The sequence below is a fragment of the Lingula anatina genome, chromosome 2 (assembly GCF_051362555.1).
Source record: "Lingula anatina isolate TDL-2025a chromosome 2, LinAna3.0, whole genome shotgun sequence".
Taxonomy (NCBI): domain Eukaryota; kingdom Metazoa; phylum Brachiopoda; class Lingulata; order Lingulida; family Lingulidae; genus Lingula; species Lingula anatina.
Genome location: NC_141768.1, coordinates 14,436,353 through 14,457,946, shown reverse-complemented (window position 1 = coordinate 14,457,946; position 21,594 = coordinate 14,436,353). Strand labels below are relative to the sequence as shown.

General features: G+C 34.2%; 1 protein-coding gene across 2 annotated transcripts; it reads left to right on the top strand.

The window, feature by feature from the left end:
* The first annotated feature begins 315 nt into the window (after nt 1-315).
* On the top strand, nt 316-21,547 carry LOC106162670 (ATP-dependent RNA helicase TDRD9). 2 transcript variants are annotated; one of them, XM_087003417.1, is made up of 36 exons: nt 317-616; nt 1,403-1,508; nt 1,685-1,861; nt 2,317-2,538; nt 2,712-2,834; nt 3,013-3,093; nt 3,457-3,615; nt 4,024-4,127; nt 4,419-4,474; nt 4,650-4,707; nt 4,885-4,969; nt 5,127-5,184; nt 5,484-5,588; nt 5,767-5,864; nt 6,118-6,249; nt 6,498-6,660; nt 6,920-6,983; nt 7,226-7,289; nt 7,522-7,743; nt 8,072-8,179; nt 8,624-8,811; nt 12,760-12,885; nt 12,982-13,078; nt 13,688-13,795; nt 14,077-14,193; nt 14,533-14,622; nt 14,899-15,021; nt 15,680-15,817; nt 17,893-18,033; nt 18,262-18,332; nt 18,491-18,697; nt 19,038-19,176; nt 19,619-19,734; nt 20,187-20,253; nt 20,448-20,629; nt 20,845-21,547. In XM_087003417.1, the coding sequence occupies exons 1-36, from the start codon at nt 441-443 to the stop codon at nt 20,966-20,968; spliced, it is 4,395 nt and encodes a 1,464-aa protein (XP_086859543.1). In that variant the 5' UTR covers nt 317-440; the 3' UTR covers nt 20,969-21,547. The 2 variants fall into 2 exon arrangements, with proteins under 2 accessions (XP_086859544.1, XP_086859543.1); XM_087003418.1 differs by lacking the exons at nt 19,038-19,176; nt 19,619-19,734; nt 20,187-20,253; nt 20,448-20,629; nt 20,845-21,547 and having other exon boundaries at nt 316-616; nt 18,491-18,701.
* Nucleotides 21,548-21,594: the final 47 nt, after the last annotated feature.

Genomic DNA, 21,594 nt, shown 5'->3' with positions numbered 1-21,594 from the left:
ATTTTAGAGGGCGAACGATGCCATTTGGTACGGATTAGTACCATAAATCAGCTAGTCAAAATTATAATTCAACAGGGGAAAATTACAATTTAGTGTGATTTTTTTTCAGAAACCGAAGGGGGTGGGTCAGGACTTTGTGTCTCCTTTGACAAGAAGAACGCTCTGTTGTAACCTTAAGGATTTTAACCAAATTACCAGGTTTTGCGAAAGAAAAAAATCTGTCAGTCTCCAGATTCCCCAACTCAGAGGATGGTAGGTCTGCAGACGGCTGTGCAGACCGAGCCAAGCACAGTACAGTAAACTTAGGGACGTTCTGCGCATGCGCTCAACAAATATACATCCATGTGAAGGAGGATCCTATAAACCTGCACTTCGTGTAGTACATTACATTAAGGCTGTAAGGCTAAAGCAGAAATTTCATTAAAAATTTCCTTAAAAATATGAGTCGTTTAGGAGCTGAACTGACCTTAGAACAGGTCGATGATTGGTTCAGAATTGGAAGAGCAGTCCCCAAAGTTCAGACGGTCCCTCGGAGCAAATCTGGAGGGAGAGAGTTGAATCAGAACATGCAACCTATAGTGAAACCAGCGCGTCCATATGTACCGCGGTATAAAAGGTAATTGAAAATATGTAATGTATTTGAAATCCTTGTTTGATACACATGCAATGCGAATTATTGTTTTGGATATCTTGTAAATCGTTATTTATAAATCCTTTGGGGGGGGGGAGGTCGCATGCTGGGTACTTATATATAATCACCTGAGGTAAACTTTAAAAAGCACATGTCGTGTTATCAAATTAAAACGCTAGGAATCTCCCCACTTTGTGTGTCATATTGCAGCTTGTAGCATAATCCCAATCATTGTCCTTTTGCTCTAAACATATAAGGCCAAAAACTGAGGCAAGGGGGTGGAGGTCTGTGTGTATAGTTAACCTAGCAAACTCAAAGTAACTGCAAAGCCTGGAAGCTAGGTTCAGTATTAATATACATTAGTGGATACACCATAAGTCAGCAAGATGTGACATTCATAAGTGCTAAGTATGGTCACATGCATATGACTCTGACCTGAAAGAAATTCACTGAGCAAATGTGCATTTGGTTATATGTACACTTCGTGGTTCTGAATAAACCTGTGGTTGGCCTGGGCCCCGTAACTCAAAAGCATTGCACGTCTTGATTCTATAACTCGCCCATGCTCGCCCTATATAATACACTGTAGTCTATCCGATATCACTATTCGCAGTACGCGATGCTTTTGAGTTATGGGGGCCTGGTTAACTAGCTGCAGTCAAAGGTCACAGAGGTTCCAACATGACAAAGGGAGCTTGATGGCCGGGAAATTGAAAAATGTGCTGAACTACCCATGACTGCATTTTCTATTTTAAAATGTTTCCTTTGCAGACACACAAGAGAAGGCAACCCATATCAAACACAATATGCCAAACATTATCAGGATGTAGAAAACAGCCAGTTAATCAGTGGTGGGGTGTGTACTAGTACTGACCAGGTAAGGTCTTCCTTACACAATGTGTGCATTTTAAGAACTCTCCATTGACAATTTATTTCTTAAACTACCTTTTGACAGAGGGAAAATAATAGCCAATTATTAAGTGAACTCTTTGGTTGTACAACCTACAAGTATCCAAATATTGTATTATATGTTGGCATTCTTTTTTCTTTCAGTCTCTCGGCAGAGATTCTGATACTTCACATCAGCTGGATTTAGAAGGTATAAGTGACACCATGAGTACAGTGAGTTTCTTGCCAGAAGAACCTCCAAATTCCACTGCTGTGTATAGAAATTACAACTTTGAGCACACATATGATAAGAATCTACCTATTACACACTATCATGAAGATGTGAGTTTGATCATTGTATTTTTGTTGTTGTTTATATATATTTGCCTAGATATTTTTATGTATTGAGGTATATTTTTGTAAACTTTATAAATTTTGTACTCTCTGAATTTCAGTATGAAATAACAGTTATCTGAAATAAAAAAATAAGTAGTTTGTTTGGTCCTAGTCAACTTGTTCATATGTACAATTTATCATCTTTTATACAATGTTTCAACTTTGGCTGCGTTTTATCATCAAATGACATACAAGCTATTGAATTTTTGCAAATTATTTCAGATACATATGAAGTTGACAAACTTGTTATGTTAAATGCATGCATTGTTCATTAAGCAAAGATCAGTGGAAACTAAAGAAGCTATTTACATTGTAATTTTTTTATCATATCAAATGATTGGGCATTTTTAAAAACAAATGACAGCAGCTTTAACTTGTACATTTACTTCAACATATTTTAGGTTGTGGATACCATTGAAAGCAACAGAGTGACCGTCATCCAAGGATCTACAGGTTCTGGCAAAACAACCCAAGTGCCACAGTACATTCTGGATCACTATGCACAAGCTGGGAAGTACTGTAATATTGTTGTCACTCAGCCAAGGAGGATAGCAGCAATGAGCATTGCTAGGAGGGTGTGTCAGGAGAGGGGCTGGAGATTAGGCAGTGTGGTGGGATATCAGGTAAGTTTGAATGTCAAACATATGGAAGTCACTTGTAAATTTTTTGATAGATAAAGGTAGACACCTACCTGCAACCTTTAATTAGTGCTTATACCCATGTCTTATAAAACTGTCCCCCCCCCTCTCCCCTTCCTTCAGTAGAAAAATTGATAGCAGTTTCTATATGTTTTAAGGTTGCATTGGACCGTTTTGGCAGTGATGACACCAGGCTGATGTATGTGACAACTGGGGTGCTGCTGCAGAAGCTTATTAGTGCCAAGAACATGCGGGAGTTCACACATGTGGTACTGGATGAGGTTAGTTAAACTGGATATTTCACCCTATTCCTATTAAGTTTTTAATGACAACTTTGAATAGATGTTTCTGATTTTGATACATGCATGTTGTCCAAATTTTTGAAACCAAATATATTTATAATTTTATTCTTAAATGTGCAAAAATAAACAACATATTTTCCATCTTTTATCTTACAAGGTTCATGAGAGAGATGAAGATTCTGACTTTTGCCTTCTGGTTGTGAGGAAACTGTTACGTAGTAACTCTCCACATGTAAAGGTATGTATTCCTCATAGTCACCAAACATACATGGGGTACAGTTTATCATTTGAGATTATTAAAATTTTCAAATTATCAAGCTGAAGTGATCACAAAAAAATTAAGATGTTTAAAAATCTTACATCTTTAAGATTTTCAGATTGTGTTGGAAGCGTAAAATGCATTTGAGAGGCTCACTTAGGTATAACTCATTTAATGGTCACCTTTTGAGGAATTGCACACATATTAAGGTCTAAGTAGGTACTTTACCACATGAACTTGTATATGGTTTATTAAGATCTTATTGTGAAAACCTTTTTTATGGGAATGTACACTTTTGAGACATGTATGGCAGCTGACAATCATTAAAATTATTTTTTTTAGGTTGTTTTGATGTCAGCCACATTTGATTCTGATATGTTTGCTGGGTACTTTGGCACCCCTGTGCTAGGAAAGGTAGAACCTGCACCTGTTGTGTCAGTGGAAGGAAGAGCCTACACAGTGTCAGAATATTATGTTGAAGATTTGAAAACTCTTGGTGAGGTCAGTACCTCTCTGTATCGGTGCATAGATGAGTAAACTATATTTCTTCTTACTATCAGTTTTTCTGCGTAATGTGTTTTCATGTAAATAAATACATTACTTTCATGTTAATGAATCATTTTATTGCTATTTTTTACGTTAATTGCATGATATCTCATAATCTGTGGATGTTGGTTGACAATTTAGATAATATTATGACATTGAAGATATTTGAATAATTTAACATAATTTAAATGTTCTATTAAGTTCAGAAAAAAAATGGTTTAATATTCTGCAACTGAGGGAACTTTATTATTATTATTATTATTATTATTATTATTATTATTATTATTATTATTATTATTATTATTATTATTATTATTATTATAACTGCAAATAAATATTTTAATTTATTTATTTCTTATCTAGCTGCCTGAGCTAGAACCCAACAATCCTTGTATACCCAGTGAGTCGATGAACCTGTGCAAGAAACTCGTACAGCAGTTTGATAATTTAGAAATACAAGATCAAGGGTAAGATATCAATTTCATCTTAAACATACAATACTGAGCTTAGCATTGGGATAGAAAATCTGTGTTTGAAATCCTACCATGTTTTATCATGATAAATTTTTGTATTATTTTTGTTTTGGTCTTGTAAAAGAAGAGTGCTACGTTTATGTGCTACAACCCAAGACCTTTTTTCCTTTTGATTCTTGTGGATTCAATGTTCATAGTTGGTTGCTTTTTGAAATGGTAAGAATGTTAAATTAATATTGTCCTAATGTCTCAGCTAAAACTTACTGATACCATCTTTTCTTTAAGTAAAACTGTCAATGGATTTGCTCCAAAAAGAGGAACGGTGCTGATATTTCTGCCAGGTAAGTTGTAAACCAACAGAGACTTGAAGGCTAGCCTAACCTAAGTGAACAATTGTAAACTGAATTTAAAATGAACTCTACTGTTATCATTTGACATAATTTATGAAATATTTATTTGTTAATCAAATAATTCTGTTTCATAATCACACCAACTGTGGTGTTTCTTGTATTTTAGGTATGGGAGAGATAAAAGATCTGGAAGACCATTTGAGAGAACTCACAGAATCACACAGGTGATTGCTGAATACATTTAATTTAGGAGGACATGAATTATCTAATTTAATGAAATTGAACATGGAGACATGTGGGCTGTCATAAGAAAAGTAAAATATTAAGAATTAAAATGAATTGGGCAATAATGTGATGCCCTATGAATTAAGCAATTTTATTCTTGCCTTGTTTCTCCTCAGGCTTTGGGTTTTGCCCCTGCATTCTTCCATAACTGCAGAAGAGCAAACCAGGGTGTTTGATCTACCACAGTCTGGGTTCAGAAAGGTATTCATATGTATTGATTAAACCTAAATATTGATGATACAAATATGCTTACTTATCAAATTTTCTTTAAAAAGTGACATGTAGAAAGGATTAATATAAGTAGAACAGAAAAGTTTCTGATTGTAAAGTTATGCCTAGTATTCATTTTTGATTCCAGATAATTTTGTCCACTAACATTGCAGAAAGTTCCATCACAGTGCCTGATATTAAATATGGTAAGTGGATAAAACCATAATTAAGTAAACAGTAATACATAGTTTGGTATGCTCATTTTTAACACACACAGTTATTTCACATGATGTATTGAAGTGGATGTTTGAAGTTATTTCTGAATTTAGACAATTAGATTGAAATAATTATTACCATACTGAGTGTCTTCTATTTATCGGTGTCAGTTAAACTAGGGTAGTATAATATGATCAAGTCACAAGTGATAAAATCATGTAGAATATTCCTATTCTATTGCTCTTAATAAACATATAATTTTCATGTAAAATTTCTCTTCTACATCCAGTGATAGACTTCTGCCTGACCAAGGTGTTAGTTTGTGATCCAGAGACCAACTACTCTAGACTTCAGGTAGAGTGGGCTTCCAAGGCAAACTCCAACCAGAGAAGAGGTAAAACATGGCAGATTTTATAGACATAAAATGCCAGAGCTGAATTATTGTAGCAGTCTTTTGGGTTTTGAAAAGACTTAAATGTAATTAAGTCCATCCAAAATGGATAGTTTCATTTTTAAATTCATATCGGAATGTCATAAACAAGAAATGCTAGACCAGTCTCCATTCTTTCTAGGTCGTGCTGGGCGTGTGTCTGATGGCAGAGTGTACAGGATGGTCTATAGGAAGTTCTATGAGGAGCACATGCAGGAATATGGCAGACCCGAGATGCAGGTGAAATTTTATTTTCAGAAACAAAACTCAGTCTTCTTTTAGGAATGAGAACTTAGCCTTTTTTTTTTTTGCAACATCTTGGAGCTATAATTTGACTGGATGTACAAAAATTATATACCATATATGCAAAGATATATAGAAAACAAAAGCTGAAACATAGACCTACTAAAGTAGTATTAGTTCTCAAGTAAGATTAAATGTAAAAACATGATTTTTTGATTAAAAATATTTGACAATCATTTTTCAATTTCAGAGGAGTCCACTAGATCAGCTTATATTACAAGTAAAACTGCTGGATCTTGGTGAGCCCAAAGCAATTCTTGGCATGGCTCTCTCCCCACCAAACCTAGATGACATAGAAAGGACCATTTTAATGCTGAAAGAAGTAGGTGAAACTTGCCAAAAATAGCACACCATAGAGAAACTTTGCCTTCTTGTTTTGTCAGTATTTTTGTTGCTAAGATATAGGTTTCATGATGTTGTTAAGAATATGAAGTGGATTTCGGAGTAAATTTTTTATTTAAATTGTATTGTCCAAAAAACAAACATGCTCACATGCATTAAAATGCACACGTACATGCACATCTATTATTTTCAAAAAGCAAAAAAAAAATCATAAATGGTCTTTAACAGGTTGGTGCCCTGTCATCACTGTCCAGTGGAGCGGTCAACCCCCATGATGGAGAGCTGACTTTCATAGGGCGGGTTCTGGCTAGTCTGCCAGTGGACATCAGAATAGGGAAACTCTTCATGTTAGGACATGTGTTTGGATTGCTAGAACAATGCATTATTATTGGTGAGTAGGCATAGGAGAGAATGTTTTTGCTGTTATATAGGCTGGCTTGAGTGGTCATTTCAACCATTTTAAAGCCTTCTATAGTGATGTATTTTGAAGTAAGTATGAATGTGATTTGTAGGTAAGTTTGGATAAAAATTGGTTTGCATTTGATATGAAAGTATGAAAATATATATGCAGTGTGATATTCGCATTTTTCTCATATTTCACTTGGCTAAGAAAATTTCTCTATCTGAAAAAGTTTTTATCTATTACCCAGGTGCTGCAATGTCCCTGAAAAGCTTTTTTGCAAGGCCTTTCAATGCTGATCTCAATGCTTACAAGTGAGAAGTATTTATTACTTAGTTATATAGTTCAACAATACAAAATTTTGGAAAAGTTTCAATGTTAGTATCACCTGTTAAATGTTATTGGAGATAAACATTTTTTTAGAATAAAAGTTTAAACTGTACTCAAATATTTTTCCTCAGTTTCTTTGTATTTTAGTTTCATCATATTTTAACAAGCACAAATTGTTTGACATAATAAACCTTAAACAGCTGTTTGTTTTCTGCACTAATTTTAGGTCCAGACTTGGCTGGGCAGATGGAAGTTTTAGTGACAGTATTGCCTACCTCAATGCATACAAAGTGAGTTCGTCTTTACAAGTTTTTCTTCTATAATTTACAATATCAGCTGCATGCTTGCTTATAAACATGCCTTAGTGATACAAAAATATTTAGCAGAAATATCCATGATGTAAAAAAATGCTGTTTTTGTTTTTAAGTAATTATTCTGTGATTTATTTGCCCCAGAGAGGGGGGAGCAATGATATAATGTGAAATTTGTGCAGTTAATTAAAAGCAAATCCTTTTCTTTTAGACATGGGAGTCTAACAAGCAGGATCCATATTCAGGATTCAAAGGGTTAGTAAGTAGAGAGCAGCAGTGGTGCAAAAGTCAGTTCATTCAGATCCGTAGAATTGCTGAGGTGGCCACACTGGTCAAGGAGTTGACTGACCGTCTGGCCAAATTCAACATACGCATTCCTAGAGGCAGGCACAGGTTGCCACCAAATCCTGGACAGGATCTGCTGATACTCAAGGTTTGCTGCTTTTGAATGTGGTCTGGTCAAACTACATGTAAATCTAGAAAAAAGAAAATTGGTATTAGCCTTTCTTATCTTTAAAACTGTGATTTGCCAAATAGTTTAAATTTTATACATTCCCTGTTCTTTTCTACTGTAGGTGAAAAATAAGTGATTTGATATCTATAAAGAATTTTGAAAAACATTTGAACAAAAGTCCTTCGTGACTCATACTGAATACTGAAGGTGATAATTTACATTAGATGATATATGCCTGATTGATAACAACATAAAATATAAATATTAAAATCAAATATATGGATTTAACTTATTTTGTCATTTGTAGGTGGTGATTGCTGGTGCATTTTATCCAAACTATTTTATCAATGGCGCCAGTGATGAACAGGATGCTATTCGTAGCATGTCTGGGAAAGATCCATGCACCACTGTCATGGTGAGTGAAATACAGGTTACCTCTTCAGTTGGAAGAACTTCTGAAGCTTAACTTCACTTGCAGTAGTAATCTAATGGGAATCATTCAAAATAGTCCTACAAATAAGCAAACTTTTGGAGTATTTGGAGGACAGTTGGATCCAAAATTACGTCAGACTAGCAAGTACAGTGCAGCAATAAAAAGATGTTAACAGAATTTCTACATGTTAAATTATCTGATTGTTTTCTTAAGTTCAGTCAAGTTGCAGCTTATCAGTAAGAAATCAACATGTTTTGTTTGTCATTTATGTATTGCTTTCTAAAATGTCATTCTTGGTGTTTCAGAGTTTTACCCCATTTTGGCAGTATAGAAACATTTGTCAAGAAAGTAAAGTAAAAATAACAAGGAAAATCCACAAGGCACAAGGATGTCAAAACTAAGATTATGTGAACCATATCGTTTTAGGTCAAGAATCTTCCAGCCAATCAGGGTGCTTTGTACAAGCATGCTATAGAGAACTTGTTTATGTGTTGTGGAAAGAGACCTAAGGTGCACTTTGAAGAAACCAAGGCTTATATAGAGTTTGAGAGAGATCCCAATTCTTCACAGACACAGCTTATAGAGCCACCAGTCTATGTGGCTTTGAAGTTGAAGTAGGTTGATGAATGCTTGGTCATGTAAAAGTTTTTCTTTTTATGTACAGACACAGATGTGTCTGTACATATTGCCATCACCTGCGTCTGTCGTCGCCGTCGTCGCCGATGCCGATGGCGTCGCCGATGCCGTCGCCGATGCCGGCGCCGTGCACTTTCCTTGTTAACACGATAAGTGGAGGGCAGTTTTACTTTTTGGCTTTATATTTACAGAGCTGATGAATATTCATAAAACACAGGTCAAGTTCGAAAATCAGCATGATCGGGCCATTATTGTAGAAGTAATGCTGTTTTTTCACTTTTCAGCATATATGCAACCCTGTTAACACATTTTAAGGAAAACCGATAGGCCTGTTGTCATGAAACTCACAGGAGTAATCAATCTTACTAAAACGCAGGTCAAGTTCGAAAATCGGCATGATCGGGCCACTATTTTAGTAGTTATGCTGTTTTTTCACTTTTTAGCATATATGCAACATTGTTAACACATTTCAAGGAAAACCCATAGGCCTGTTGTCATGAAACTCACATTAGTAATCAATCTTACTAAAACGCAGGTCAAGTTTGAAAATCAGCATAATGGGGCCATTATTTTATAAGTTATGCTGTTTTTTCACATTTCCTCAGATTCAATTCTTAGGCATGTTAACAGTCTCATTATTTAACTAATAAGATATGTAAATGTGTTTGTTTGACATTTCCTGCAACTTTAAAACATTGTTAGTTGATTATGTAAAAATGATGGTAAACTTGTTATCATGTATTGTATAATAGAGTTTCAAAAATGGAAAAAAACTCATATCATTGCAGTTTGTCAGATTAATTCATTCACTATGTTCAGAAACTCGGAATGGAGGAAATTGGACATTAAACACTGTTCTATTGATATTTTTCCCATGTCATCAATTTTCTTAGTTGATCATATAAAAATGGCAGTAAACTGTTAATTTTGTCATATGTTAAACAATTGTTAAAAATGGAAAAAAACACATTTCAGGACAGTGCTGTCTTGTTTACATTTTGGCATTTTCAAGGTGTGACTTTGAAGTTCCATGGGCCTGAAGACCTTTGCTTGTCACATTTTCTGAATATCCATGATACTAATATTTTATTATTAAAAATTGATGGTTATTATCCTGTTAAACATTATGTAATATTGCATCAAAATTTGAAGAAACCCCTATTTTGGACACTGCTCCCATGATGACCATTTAAGGAAAACCATGTCACTTACTGTTCTCAAACTTACAGGAAAGAAACATGGGACTAAGATACAGTTTAATTAGGCAATGCAGTCTGTTTGGTAATTCTTTCTGGCAGTTAAACAGTTTTTTTGTGAAAATTAAATTTGTCACATATTGGCATTTTCAAGGTGTGACTTTGAAGTTCCATGGTCCTGAAGACCTTTTCTAGTCACATTTTCTGAATATCCATGATACTAATATTTTATTATTATGTACAGACACAGATGTGTCTGTACATATTGCCATCACCTGCGTCTGATGTCGCCGATGCCGTCGCCGATGCCGGCACCGTGCACTTTCCTTGTTAACACGATAAGTGGAGGGCAGTTTTAATTTTTGGCTTTATATTTACAGAGCTGATGAATATTCATAAAACGCAGGTCAAGTTTGAAAATCAGCATGATCGGGCCATTATTGTAGAAATTATGCTGTTTTTTTTTTCACTTTTCAGCATATATGCAACACTGTAAACACATTTCAAGGAAAACCGATTGGCCTGTTGTCATGAAACTCACAGGAGTAATCGATCTTACTAAAACGCAGGTCAAGTTCGAAAACCGTCATGATCAGGCCACTATTTAAGTAGTTATGCTTTTTTCACTTTTCAGCATATATGCAACATTGTAAACACAATATAAGAAAAACAGACAGGCCAATTGTCATTAAACTCACTGGAGTGGTCAATCCTGCTTAAACACAGGTTGAGTTAAAAAAATCAGCATAATCGGGCCATTATTTTAGAAGTTATGCTGTTTTTTCACATTTCCTCAGATTCAATTCTTAGACATGTTAACAGTTTCATTATTTAATTAATAAGATACGTAAAAGTGTTTGTTTGACATTTCCTGCATCTTTACAACATTGTTAGTTGATTTTGTAAAAATGATGGTAAACTTGTTATCATGTATTGTGTAATAAAGTTTCAAAAATGGAAATAAACTCATATCATTGCAGTTTGTCAGGTTCAATCATTCACTATGTTCAGAATCTCAGAATGGAAGAAATTGGACATTTAACACTGCTCTATTGATATTTTTCCCATCTCATCAATTTTCTTAGTTGATCATATAAAAATGGCAGTAAACTGTTAATTTTGTTTTATGTTAAAAATTGTTAAAAATGGAAATAAAACATTTCAGAACAGTGCTGTCTTGTTTACATTTTGGCATTTTCAAGTTGTGACTTTGAAGTTCCATGGGCCTGAAGACTTTTGCTAGTCACATTTTCTGAATATCCATGATACTAATATTTTATTATTAAAAATTGATGGTCATTATGCTGTTAAACATTATGTAATATTACATCAAAATTTGAAAAAAACCTATTTTGGGCACTGCTCCCATGATGACCATTTAAGAAAAACCATGTCACTTACTGTTCTCAAACAGTACAGTAAATATGTACAGATGTGTCTGTACATAATGCCATCACCTACGCCTGTCGTCGCTGTCGCCGGCGCTGTGCACTTTCATTATAAACACGATAAGTGGAAGGCAGTTTTACTTTTTGGCTGCTTGGTAATTCTTACTGCCAGTTAAACAGGTTTTTTGTGAAAATTTAATTTTTCACATATTGGCATTTTCAAGGTGTGAGTTTGAAGTTCCACGGGCTTGAAGACCCATGCTAGTAACATTTTCTGAAAATCCATGATACGTATATTTTATTATTAAAAATTGACGGTCATTAGGCTGTTAACCATTATGTAATATTGCATCAGAATAGAAGAAAACACAATTTTGGGTGCTGCTGCCATGATGACCATTATGGGAAAACCATGTTATTTATAATTGCCAAACTTTCAAAAAAGAAATACAGGACTAAAATGCAGCCTGAGTTGGAAAAGTAGTCTAATTGGCTTCTTTTTCTGGAAGTTATACATTTTCAAAGTGTGAACTTGAACTCCCATGGGCCTGAAGCCTTATGCTTGTTACACATTTTACTTACATTGGTATTACCTGTTGAGCATAATTAAAATTTGATGTTGAATTTGCAGTTTAACATAATGTACTTTTGCATCAGAATTGACAGTAGCCTATTTTGTGCATAGTTATTTCCTGTTTTTTGTCTGTACATTTGACAGCTTTGCTGCCTTGTTTGGTATTTATTCAAATATGGATTGATACAATCTTTTGAGCTTTAGAGCTTTATTTTCAGGTAATTTTTTATGTCACGACACATAATGTGTCAAACTTATATGTGTTTGTAACACCTTATATCTCCAGGGTATTATTGCAATGCTTTAGACTACTCCAGTATTGAGGGGAAAGAAAATTGGGTAGACTTGGCTTAGTCAGAAAAGAGGGAAATATTTTGAAGTTGTAGTGTTATGATTTTTGCTTGGGTGAAAGTTTTCAGGATTATGCCTGATATCAGGATTTTCAGTCTTCAATTCTTCATTTTAATGTTTTTTTTTTTTTAATGGGTGAATACAGTGAGGAATTTCAGGCTATGTTTTCTAGATCATCAGTTTTTACAACTATTACCCATGGTTTTGTTACAGATGATACTGGTAAATTTCCCTTATTTCTGTCTTCCTTAAAAAATGCTTAAGATTATATATATATATATATATATATATATATATATATATATATATATATATATATATATATATATATAATATTATATTATATTATATATATATTATATTATATTATATTATATTATATTTGCAGTTATGCTAATAATTTTGTGTAATTTGCAGACAGCTGAAGCCTGCGTGTTTGGAATTAAATCTCATTGATCCAGAGCAGGCAAGGATCAGGATGGAGCAACTACAGAGAATTCAGGATGCCAAGCTCCAGACTGAAAAAAGACTAAGAACAAACAGGTGATTATAACATCTCCCTTAACAACTTCTTACCTAATGTGTGGTTTCATGTAATAAAAGCAATTTAAGAATTGCTTGTTTTTTTCTCTTATACAGAATCAAAGCAGCAACTGACCAGGCAAGCTCATTGAGTGTCAGACAAGTCCCACTACCTAAGGCCTCTCAGACCACCATTACACTCTGTGTAACAGAGGTAGGTGACTTTAAAGATGTATTCAGACTAGTAGTGATTAAAAAGGGGCAGTGTCTAACTTGGATTACCAGATACGTTGTATCGATTACCTGGTCATCTTATGATGCAATTTCTTATTTGACTGAAATTCCATGTGTGAATCAGGGGTAGATACAGGCTGTCTTCTAGGTCTTCTGGAAGACAGTCAAAATTTTTCAAGTTTACACTGATGGGCATCTAATTTTTTCTGTCGGAAGACCATCAAAAATGCAGGATAGATCAACCAATATAATGTGGACGACTGTCAGTAAATATCTCTGGATCCGCCATTGTGAAAAGACCTTAAACTGTATTCATTGACACAGTAACCACTGGTTATATTATAAATATGAAGTGAAATAAATGATAGAAAAGGATTTTTATTGTCTGCCTCATGTGAACCCATTCATAAATGAAGTGGATTAAGTAAGTAATGTTTGTTTGAAGTAAAGGAATATGCATGATATGCAGTTTTTAATCAATAATTAACAGTGATATAGCAGCAAAATATTTTGATTAATGAAACGGTATTTTAGGAATGAAATGTTGTAAAAAGATTAATATACACATAATTGTACCATGTATTGCCAGGTAATAGACTGTGGTCATTTTTGGGCCCAGTATGGAGATGAAGATACCAGAAGAACCATGGCACACATACAGACAACACTGAACATGCATAATGGGAGAGACTTACAGGTAGGATTTAAATTCTGTAAGAATGAAATATGATAACCTGTAGAAAGAAAAAATGTCAAGTCTTACATGGAAAAAGTATTGATGACTCTTAGGTGAATATCTGTACATTGTGTATTAAATAGTTTATCAATGATCCTACTCACAAGTGGAGTGATAGAAAAAATTACGTAAAAATTATATAGTCTTATAAAAAGAGATTTTTTTCCTTTCAGAGAAATACAAAAACCAGTGTAAAAGAATCTTTTGTTTTGTTAATAACTAACCAGTTTTGTTCATTTCAGGATTTATCTCCCAATCAGATAAAAGTTGGAATTCAGTGTGTAGCTCCATTCATGGATGTGACAGAAGAGTTTTACAGGGCCACTGTGTGTTCTGTGGTAGACATACAACTAGTACAGGTACTTGATGCCAATATTCATGGGACAAATCTGTGGCTGTTTTGATTCAGTTATTATCATGTTTAAAGTTTCTGTTGATGAATATAAATTATCAATTTTGCCACTTGGTCTGTGAAGTGTTGTTTAGCTTTTGTGTGGCTTAAGCAATTAAGAACGTGTGCTTCAAGTTCAGCCTACCTTCACTGTTTTGTGGACAAGAATTTCAAAATGGGGTGTTAGTGCCTTGAATGAATTTTTTGAGGAATTAATTTAAAAATGTCTCTGTTGGGTGTAACTGTTATTTTATGCTTGGCTCAAAGACATAGCAGACTAACTGACTAATTCTGTTATTCTGAACAGGTGTTTTTTGTGGACTATGGGAACAAAGCTTTGATGAGGAAAGACAGGTTAAAGCAGGCTCATCCACAGCTGGTGGACCACCCATATCAGGTGAATGAAATAAGCACCAAATACAATAACTCTTTAATGCATGTAAATAACTCTTTTATGGATGTAAACAAAAGGTTGATGATAGTAATGCTAAGTATTTAGTGAATTTCCTAAAATAGTGAACACTTGTAAGAAAAAATGATCATGATTGTCAAATGGCAATCTTTCTCTCAAATTTCTAATTTGTATTCGTGTAACACTTTTTACAGTAATTGCATTATATTTTGTGTACTTTGAATATTTCATGTGACTGAGAAATTAACTTTAATTCTGTAGGCATTTGAATGCTTTCTCAGTGGCATCAAACCATCTGCCATGAAGTTCCCAGATGGCAAGTGGCCTATAGATATCATACAAAAGTATGGAGAGAGGATTGCAAATAAAGTTGTATATGCAAAGGTAATTTTCTTTTCACATGCTTGAAATAAGTGTCAACCAGTTGCTTACTTCCCTGATGTGCACCCAGCTTGTATGATCACAATTTTACTACCTCCGTCATGTATTTGTATAAATCTGACTGTAAGCAGGATCCAATTGATCTCTGTGGGCTTGGTAAAGTTATTGTTGTCAGATTTTACAAATTTATGACATATACATGCAGACCTGTGCTGAGAAAGTTGATATTATGAGGAACATTCATGAAACAGTCTTCAGCCATGTTACATTTGCTGCAAAGCATGTTATCGTTATGTTATTTATATATTTACATTTTTATATATATACAGACACTTTATGTCTGTATCTATTCTGATCACTGCATCTGGCATCTGCCTGTATCCTCATTGTCACTGTTGCCCTGGGAGTTTGACACATCTTGTTCACCCCACAAAGGCAAAACCATATTTTTGTTTTATTTTAAATAAGTGAGCAGTTTTGTTTGGTTAAAAAGGCTCCTTTTCAAAACTCAGAATGATCAGATTTATTTTTACAGAAGTTATTACATAAGTAATGTCCCTGTTTATGTTAAATTGTAGCAATGGGAATGACTTTTTTCTGGTAGGTGTCTGTATTTTTACCAGATTTGATGTCCAGTTGTTTCGTAATCTCCATATTACAGGTCTACTCCATCATAAACAATGCACTACGTGTGGAGCTAGTAGAGAAACTTCCTGGCAGTGAAAGGTTTAGCAGTTTTAATGAACTGTTAATTAACCATGGGGTGGCTGATGTGGCAGAGGAGACATACCAGTCCAGGGTGAGAGAGTAGTTTACTGCTCTTGTTGTTTAGTACATTCTTAAAAGTTTTGTTTTTTTTTGCACTTAGTTATAAAAAACACCAAAAATTTACATGGAGAGTCCTAATAAAGATAACAATATTGATGACAAAGTTGAGTGAATATTAAATGTAAAAAATTTGTAGAATTTTTATAAGTCTTTTTATGTACAGACACAGATGTGTCTGTACATATTGCCATCACCTGCGTCTGTCGTCGCCGTCGCCGTCGCCGATCATGTCGCCGTGCACTTTCAGCGTTAACACCATAAGTGGAAGACAGTTTTACTTTTTGGCTTTATATTTACAGAGCTGATGAATATTCATAAAACGCAGGTCAAGTTCGAAAATCAGCATGATCGGGCCATTATTGTAGAATTTATGCTGTTTTTTTCACTTTTCAGCATATATGCAACACTGTTAACACATTTCAAGGAAAACTGATAGGCCTGTTGTCATGAAACTCACAGGAGTAATCAATCTTACTAAAACACAGGTCAAGTTCGAAAATCGGCATGATCGGACCATTATTTTATAAGTTATGCTGTTTTTTCACTTTTCAGCATATATGCAAAACTGTTAACACATTTCAAGGAAAACCCATAGGCCTGTTGTCATGAAACTCACAGGAGTAATCAATCTTACTAAAGCGCAGGTCAAGTTCGAAAATCAGCATAATCGGACCATTATTTTATAAGATATGCTGTTTTTTCACATTTCCTCAGATTCAATTCTTAGGCATGTTAACAGTCTCTTTATTTAATTAATAAGATACGTAAAAGTGTTTGTTTGACATTTCCTGCATCTTTACAACATTGTTAGTTGATTACGTAAAAATGATGGTAAACCTGTAATCGTGTATTGTGTAATAAGGTGTCAAAAATGGAAATAAACTCATATCATTGCAGTTTGTGAGATTCAATCATTCACTATGTTCAGAAACTCAGAATGGAGGAAATTGGACATTTGACACTGTTCTATTGATATTTTTCACATCTCATCAATTTTCTTAGTTGATCATATAAAAATGGCAGTAAACTGTTAATTTTGTTTTACGTTAAAAAAGTGTTAAAAATGGAAATAAACCCATTTCAGAACAGTGCTGTCTTGTTTACATTTTGGCATTTTCAAGTTGTGACTTTGAAGTTCCATGGGTCTGAAGACCTTTGCTAGTCACATTTTCTGAATATCCATAATACTAATATTTTATTATTAAAAATTGATGGTCATTATGCTGTTAAACGTTATGTAATATTGCATCAAAATTTGGAAAAAAAATATTTTGGGCACTGCTCCCATGATGACCATTTAAGAAAAATCATGTCACTTACTATTCTCAAACTTACAGGAAAGAAACATGGGACTAAAATACAGCTTCAGTAGGCAATGCAGTCTGTTTGGTAATTCTTTCTGCTAGTTAAACAGTTTTTTTTTTTGTGAAAATTTAATTTTTCACATATTGGCATTTTCAAGGTGTGACTTTGAAGTTCCATGGGCTTGAAGACCCATGCTAGTCACATTTTCTGAAAATCCATGAAAAGTATATTTTATTATTAAAAATTGACGGTCATTATGCTGTTAACCATTATGTAATATTGCATCAGAATAGAAGAAAACACAATTTTGGGTGCTGCTGCCATGATGACCATTATGGGAAAACCATGTTACTGATGATTGCCAAACGTTCAAAAAAGAAATACAGGACTAAAATGCAGCCTGAGTTGGAAAAGCAGTCTAATTGGCTTCTTTTTCTGGAAGTTATACATTTTCAAAGTGTGAACTTGTTTGTTATTATTGGTTATACATAATGGATTTCATGTCTAACTGGCATAGGAATTAGATTCAGATCAGATGTCAATATGTTTTGCACTTCAGAGAAGTTTTATAGTATCATATCCATAAGCTCTCTTCATAACACTATATTTGTTGTAATTAAGGTGCTCATATATATATTTCTCATATGTTTGATAGATTCCTACACTAATGTTTACCATAAAAGAGGTTTCTAATCAAATTACACTGTTGTTATTAATCTTAAACTTCTATGAAACTTGCAGCAAAATCATCAGCAGCGTTTGGAGGAGGCAATTTGTGACTCTCACATTGCAAGTGGGAGTCTGGGCACACCAAAAGATAACTGGCTAGAACTGCCTATTGATGATTATGACCTCCAGAGAACTGCACACAGAGGAAGGAAGGTGGGTTGTTTTAATTCCTCAAAAATGAGCACAATATAACTGGATATACATTCAAAATTTAATTTGCAGTATAGAATGTCATGTCTTGTTAAAAACTTCAGGTTAAAAGTTTTAATGTAAATGTTTTGCTGTGTGTACATTTAAATTTGTTCATAGCACATTTTATAGATATTATTGGCATTGTTAACAAATACATGGATAAATTTTGTCTTTGTTGAACATTTTCAGTTCAGACTTCATGGTCCCTGGAATCCCTATGAGATGTCATTTTACAACATGACTAACATTGGAACACTTCGGTGAGCGTAAAGTAATGATTAACCATGCACGAAGTAGGATGGACACTAAATAAAGTCCCTAATGATGTGTAGGCTCTGTGATTCAAGTCTTGAATTATAATGCGAACCAATCATCAAATGCCTATTAGATTTAGTTTTTGTACTTTCTTCATCTGCAGAGCTGCCAATATAGATAGAATGAGTGTGAACACCATTGTGCTGAATGAGGAGCCCCAAGACACCCATGCAAGACTTATGGTAGCTGGCTTTGTACGTATGAATGCCACTGGTAGTGCCATGATTGCCAATGACACAACCCTTATGCCAAACATCCACGGTCTGCCGGCACTGATTACACTGCTGTTTGCTCCAACAGCAGAACTGAGGTAAGAGAGTTAGTTTTATGAGATGCTGAAGGGTGATCTCTTTATAACATAATTTATGTTTTGGCCAAGTAGCCTGTTGATATAGTTTAATTATTTTAATAAAGTTGAAAGAGAAAAGACAACATTGTTCAACTCATTGCATTTCAATTTGAAATTTATCAAAATTAACATTAACTTCCATTTCATTGAGTGAAAGGGTTTCTCAGCATATTTAGGCAATGTTTAAATACTGTTTAATTTTTTGTCTATTTAATTATATAACATGTTTGCTTCAGGATCATTTTTTAGAAACCACATTCATTATTTCAAAAAACTGGATCAACATCACTTATCATTCCAGAACGGACCGCCTGAAGACCAGGTATACTGGGGCTCTGTGTGGTTTGGGCTGGGATGAGGAGACTGGAGGCCCAGCACTGCCAGATCATGATATAGAGATTACCTTTGACACTAAGATTGACATAGCAGACATATGCAAGGTAAATGGCTGCCATTGCCTGGTATCCACAATAAATTGTGATGCTAAATGGAAGATGATGATGTTGATTTTGATATTGATGATGATGATGATGATGATTATTCAGTTGGGAGTTCATATGTAAGCTTTATTTTTTTAAACCTGCTTAATGCAAGACTTTAAAACAATACACCATGATGCATTACCAGTGACCAAGACATAACTACTTGTACCATTGTGTTTGCTTGTGTGACCCATGTGGCACCAATTTCAAAATTTCAAACGTGTTCTGCACATTGAAAACGTGGCAAAAATTGCAAAAAAATATTATGACATTGATTTATTTTGATGGTAAAAAAGATACTGTATATGTAGATAAATTGTTATGATATAGTTGGCAAAGACAAAATTAATGTTGAGAATAATGATTACAAAATACGACAGTGGTTTCCTTTGGTCTGCAGATCAATGGAGTTAAGATGGCCATTAACCTGGCAATAGGCAGCGAAAGCTCCAGCTCGGATTGGGGGCCTGATCTGGTCAATAAGATACAACACTCAGCAAGAAAGAAACTCATGAGGTGTGTATTATCATGATTTGGGCACGTTTAAAATGTTTTATGTCTTTTTAAAATAAGTCTTTTGTTTATTCTTTTGCAAATTTCAGTTTTTTATTGTTGTTTTTTACCATGTATTTGACATGTCTGTATTTTGATATACATCACATTGGACATCTGATTTTCAACTTTGTATGGGTCATTGCACTGATCTTTATCAAAGTATAAAATTTAACTGCTCCTTTGTAGCATAATTGTGTAAGAGAATATTAGATTATAAAATAGATATTATTTTCTGTTATTATTACTAAATATTATTATTTCACCAAGATTGTAAATGGGACCATCACATTTAAATGTAATTCTTGTCACCATTTTGATGTATAGTGGATTGTAAAACGTCAGCTTTTTTTAAAATTAGTACTCATTAACATGAAGACTATTTATATAAATTATTTGCAACTCAATTTTTGTAGTTTGCTTGAAAGAAGACGGGTGTCTGTAGAGCCCAAAAACTTTGAATGGCCTTACAGGTGGAATATGGTAAGTCAGTTCGTTTGAACATCAGATAATTGTTATTATAATCAGATATTGTTGCAGAAACTAATCTAGACATCTCTTCCTCTCTCCATCAAAAGGTTGCAGGACATATTTAAGACGTATACTAGATAACACAGCTACATGTACCCCCCCCCCCTCCAAATATTTTTTCTTATGTTATATTTTGCATTTCCTAGGTGAATGAAGATGATCTACTATATAATGCAGTAGACGATACTGAGGCGAACTGCCCCACATTACTCAACTTGTTAAAAGGCATTGCAATCAGCCAGCCGGATGAGGAAGAGGACGATGATCCAGAGACCAAACAAGAAAAAATGAGAAAGCATTTGGATTGGCTTGAGAGTAAAGCTGGCAAGTAAGTTACATAATTAAAGGTTGCATTAGCTGTAACTGGTATTTTAGTTCCAGTAAATAAGAGGACTTTCTATTAGTTATGTTATTCTTTTGGGAATTGTTATTCATTTGGGTCTGTATGAATTAAACTCAAACGTGAATTGTATTAGAGGTCTGTTGAAATTGGAAAAATACCTTATTTAAATAATTACTGTATCCTTGTGTTAATATCTCCAGATCCATAGCAGAGGAGAAGATCTTATGTGAGGTGTGTAATGTGATGTGTAACAGCCCCAGGGATGTATACATACATATCCAGACCAGAGCACACAGACAGGAAGTCACAACATGTCTTATGTAAAGCGAGCTTCACTTTGGCTTATGTCATGACCTTGACATTGAGTCTCATTATTTCAAACTTGCCAAGCTTGCAAGAGGCACAAGTTATGTTGTGGAAAATTACAATCGACAGCATTTGTCAATTCCCTCTCTAACATGATGTCTCTACTCATTAGAACTTGTCAGTTATGTTGAAAAACCAGCACAGTATTGTAGTGCAAATTATCCATTTTAATAGCACAAACTATGTTATCATGTCTGAAAGCCAAAAAGGATATTGACAGTGCAACACGTGACGCAGTAACAATTGCTTTAAACACTGCTACCTGTGTTTCATTCACAAACTGTGCAAACTTTCTTATTTTACTGACTGAATGTTCGGGCGTTCAGTCCGTTTTTCTCTTTGCAAAAGGCAGAAGAGGAAATTTGTTTCAATATTTGCAGTTCTGATATGGCATTTTCTGTATTTTTTATGTAAGCTTTGCTGAAGTCCAGCAAGCTTTCATCCAGATCTACCCAAAAACATGGTGCTCAAGAATAATTATTTAAACTATATTTCCATACTTTATTTTATGTAATAAAAGTTGTTCAGTATTATTAATTGAGTCGTCTCTTATTTTTATGGAATGTATTAATGTCTAGTTTCGG